Here is a 4,230-nt window from a genome sequence, read left to right on the forward strand (position 1 = left end):
TACATGGTATCAGAGCCATAATCCAAGAATATGGGACCTAAAGTTCTTTCTGTTTTTTTCTTTCTCTTCCTGTCGTGATCTACCGCTAGCAGCACCACCGCCCTCCACTACTTTTGTCAGCAGCACCACCACCCTCCGCCAGCCTCCGCCAACCCTCACACCCTTCCGCCACTCTCCTGCGACCTCTCTCTTCTTTCTTCCTTCTCGCGGGAGCTTTTCCCAGCCTTGCCGATCTATTTTTGCACCCCTTGGTGGTGAGTTGACTCCCACCAAGGGCCTTTTTTCCTGCAGAATTTTAAGATCGATGCAGTAAATTTTTTGCATATTTTTTTGGGTTATTGACAACTCATCTTCGACGAGCAACAATGCCTGACACTTCTGAGATCACTTCAGCCTCTTCTGGCCTCGACGGCACGTCACAGAGTGATTTTGTTCCATTTTCAGCCAACCCTATTAAATTAAATGGGGCCAATTACCTGCTATGGTCTCGTTCTTGTTTGTTTGCTATCGGTTCCAGTGGTCTCTCTGGCTACATCACCGGAACCTCTGTCAGGCCTACTGAAACTGGAGCTGCGCAAGATAGGTGGGTGAATTTTAATTTTTTGGTTATGTCGTATCTGGTCAACTCCATGGACCAAGAGATTGCCGAACGCTACCTTTTACTTGATCCGGCTGGCAAGATCTGGAGGACAGCCCATGACACCTACTCTCAAGTGGGCAATGCTGCCCAGTGTTATGAACTTCGTCAGAAACTCCACTCTGCCAAGCAATTAGAGCTGACCCTCTCTCAGTATTACAATAAAATGTGCATGATGCGGCAGCAGCTTGATTTTTTGGGGACCTTCACTGCCACTTGTGATGTTGACACCACTGCTTTCCGGAAGTGGGAAGATGGCTGACGGGTGTTTGATTTTTTGGTTGGTCTCAACATTGAATTTGATCAGATCCGGGCCAATATTCTGAATCGTGATCCCCTACCAACTCTTGAGCAGGCCTATGCGATTCTTGCAGCCGAAGATACTCGCCAGACAGCCATGATTACTCCTGTCACTCAGGAACGATCGGCCCTACTTTCTAGTTCTCAGCCTACTTCTCGTGGTAATTCTTCCCGTAGTTCTGGTGTTACTAGTGATTGCCCTCCTATTAAATGTGATCACCATGGGAAGGAATGGCATACCAAGGATCATTGCTGGAAGCTTCATGGTGGCCCTGTAGATACCAGTGGGTGTGGGAGGGGTGGCTCTAATCGATCCAATAATGCCCGGGCAAACCAGGCAACTACTGATTTGTCTCTTTCCCAAGTGGTTAAAGAACTTCAGCATCTCCGGACTATGATGACTTGGCTGGACACCTCTTCTTCCTGGCCTCCTTCTTTGGCTACTTCTGCTGTTTCCTTGCCATCAGATTCCTCTACACCTCACTCTTCAGGTATTTCATTTGGTGGGAATTGCACCTCGATCATACCTAACTCTTGGATTATTGACTCTGGTGCAACCGATCATATGACAGATTCTTCCACCCTTTTCTTCAATTATTCTCCTTTATCTGATCATAATAAAGTTAGGGTTGCTGATGGATCTCTCTCGCCAATTTCTGGCAAGGGGTCTGTTCAATCCACTCCATCTCTTTGTCTTTCCTCTGTGTTGCATGTTCCTAAATTCTCTACTAATTTATTATCCATTAGTACTTTAACTAGGGACTTAAACTGCAACGTAATTTTTTTCCCCAATCATTGTTTATTCCAGGACTTGGAAACGGGTCGTACGATTGCATGTGGTAAGGTGGTTGGTGGTTTATGTGTGCTTGACAGTTCGCCGACAGCTTTGACTTCTCATCCGTCCTCTTCTGCTTCTACATCTGCGTTACTGGAATTAAATAAGTGGCACCGCCGTTTGGGGCACCCACCATTGCAAGTTTTATCTACTTTATTTCTTAGCTTATTTAAGCAATGTAATCCTAATAATTTTTCATGCGATGCTTGCACTTTAGCAAAGCAAACTCGGAATGTGTACCCTATTTCTGACAAAAGAAGTATGACACCATTTGGATTAATCATTCTGATGTGTGGGGACCAGCCTGACGTGTTTCTACCTCTGGTTTTAGATGGTTTGTTACATTTTTTGATTGTTTTAGTCGCGCCACATGGGTATATTTGATGCATAGCAAGAGCGATGTTTTTACTCGTTTCCGTCTGTTTCATAAGATGGTTCAAACACAATTTGATGCCAAGGTGAAGATTTTACGGTCTGACAACGGCAAGGAATACATGGATGGCGCTTTTCGCACTTACTTGGATACTTATGGTATTATCCATCAGACATCTTGTGTTGATACTCCGGCTCAGAATGGTGTAGCTGAGCGTAAGAACATACACTTGTTGGAGGTTGTTCGCTCACTTATGTTTGCCATGCATGTTCCCATACGTTTCTAGAGTGATGCTATTCTTACAGCTACATACCTGATCAACCGTCTTCCTTCCCGAGTCATCGATGGTCGCTGACCATTGGAGGTATTATTGGGTTCGTCTAATTTTGTTGTTGACCCCAAAATTTTTGGTTGTGTGGTGTTTACCCGAAACCATCATATTCATGGGAAATTTGACCCCAAAGGTCTTCGGTGTGTCTTTCTGGGTTATTCTGCTACCCAGAAAGGGTACAAGTGTTACCACCCCCTACAAGAAAAACATTTGTAACAATGGATGTTGTCTTTCGGGAGTCTGAAGCTTATTTTGCACCACTGGTACCTCTTCAGGGGGAGATTCCAGCTGATGAAGATGTACCTTTGATTGCTCTTCTAGATGTAAATATGCCTACTATAGAGGATGTGTCAATTGAATTGGAAGGTGGGATTACTAGTCAAGAACAAGAGCAAGGACAACAATATGAGCAGCCTATAGTCCAAGGGGAGTCTAGAGAATCAATGGAATTGAAGACATACTCACGTGGGACTCACATCCCTCCTCGAGGAATTGAGCATAAAGAAACCACCACCACTGCTCCCACACAATCAGCGTCTGCTCCAAGTCTTGCTCCTCACTCTGGTAAGCCTATTCCTATACCTGATCCCAGTCTTAATCTTCCCAGGGTTGTCGGAAACCAAAGCGGAGCTGTACTCAGCATCCAATTTCCAATTTTGTTTCTTATAATTCTTTAACTCCTGCATTTCATGCCTTTGTTTCTTTGTTATCCTCTGTTTCCATTCCTAAAAACTGGTAGGAAGCAATAGCCGAGCAGAAATGGGAGGAAGCAATGAATGAAGAGATGTTTACCCTGGAGAAAAATAGAACTTGGGACTTGACAATTCTTCTACCAGGAAAGAAACCCATTGGCTGTAAATGGGTCTTTATTGTGAAGCACAATTCAGACGGGTCAGTAGAGCGATACAAGGCGAGGTTGGCTGCAAAGGGGTTCACACAAACCTATGGAATCGATTACCACGAAACCTTTGCTCCTGTGGCAAAAATGAGCACAGTTAGAGTCATCATCTCTTGTGCAGTAAATCAAGGCTGGACTCTCCAATAGCTTGATGTCAAGAATGCTTTTCTACATGGAGAGCTAGAAGAAGATGTCTGTATGGAAATCCCTCCTGGCTTTGCTACTCCAAATACCCAGGGAAAAGTGTGCAAATTGAAAAAGGCCTTATATGGTCTAAAGCAATCACCCAGGGCCTGGTTTGGTCGATTTCACAAAGCCATGATTACCAATGGCTATAAGCAAAGCAATGCTTACCACACGTTGTTTGTGAAGAAAGTGGGACAGCATATCACAATTCTACTAGTCTATGTGGATGACATAGTGATCACAGGGAGTGATACACAGGAAATTCAGAATTTGAAGAATTATTTGGGGACAGAATTTGAGGTCAAAGACTTGGGGCATTTAAGATATTTCTTGGGAATAGAGGTTGCTTATTCAGCTAAGGGTATATCTCTTTCCCAGAGAAAGTATACTCTTGATCTTCTGAGTGATACAGGGATGCTCGGGTGTAAACCTGTTGATACCCCTTTGGAACCTAACACACACTTAAAGAGCAAGGAAGGTGACATGGTGGATAAAGGTACTTATCAGAGGTTAGTAGGACGGTTGATATATCTCTCTCATACCCGACCTGACATCACATTTTGCAGTAAGTGTTGTAAGTCAGTACATGCATGACCCTTACTCATCTCATATGGAGGCAGCCTACAGAATTCTGAAGTACCTAAAGTCTTCTCCTGAAAAAGGAATCTTA

The 4,230-nt window shown here is 44.1% G+C and overlaps 1 protein-coding gene across 1 annotated transcript; it reads left to right on the forward strand.

Annotated features, from left to right (window-relative positions):
- Positions 1-365: 365 nt before the first annotated feature.
- LOC122665558 lies at positions 366-2,431 on the forward strand. Its single transcript, XM_043861712.1, has 5 exons — positions 366-860; positions 945-1,428; positions 1,510-1,649; positions 1,746-1,861; positions 2,134-2,431. The coding sequence occupies exons 1-5, from the start codon at positions 366-368 to the stop codon at positions 2,429-2,431; spliced, it is 1,533 nt and encodes a 510-aa protein (XP_043717647.1).
- Positions 2,432-4,230: the final 1,799 nt, after the last annotated feature.

This window comes from Telopea speciosissima, chromosome 6, assembly GCF_018873765.1.
Source record: "Telopea speciosissima isolate NSW1024214 ecotype Mountain lineage chromosome 6, Tspe_v1, whole genome shotgun sequence".
NCBI classification, from domain to species: Eukaryota; Viridiplantae; Streptophyta; class Magnoliopsida; order Proteales; family Proteaceae; genus Telopea; species Telopea speciosissima.

What these genes read in the sequence shown, in the direction of transcription:
- LOC122665558 (XM_043861712.1), top strand. Translation starts at nt 366, where the DNA reads ATGCCTGACACTTCTGAGATCACTTCAGCCTCTTCTGGCCTCGACGGC. An exon ending in CCTTCACTGCCACTTGTGAT is followed by an intron (nt 861 to 944) that starts GTTGACACCACT and finishes GAATTTGATCAG; the next exon opens with ATCCGGGCCAATATTCTGAA. An exon ending in GTCTTTCCTCTGTGTTGCAT is followed by an intron (nt 1,650 to 1,745) that starts GTTCCTAAATTC and finishes TGTTTATTCCAG; the next exon opens with GACTTGGAAACGGGTCGTAC.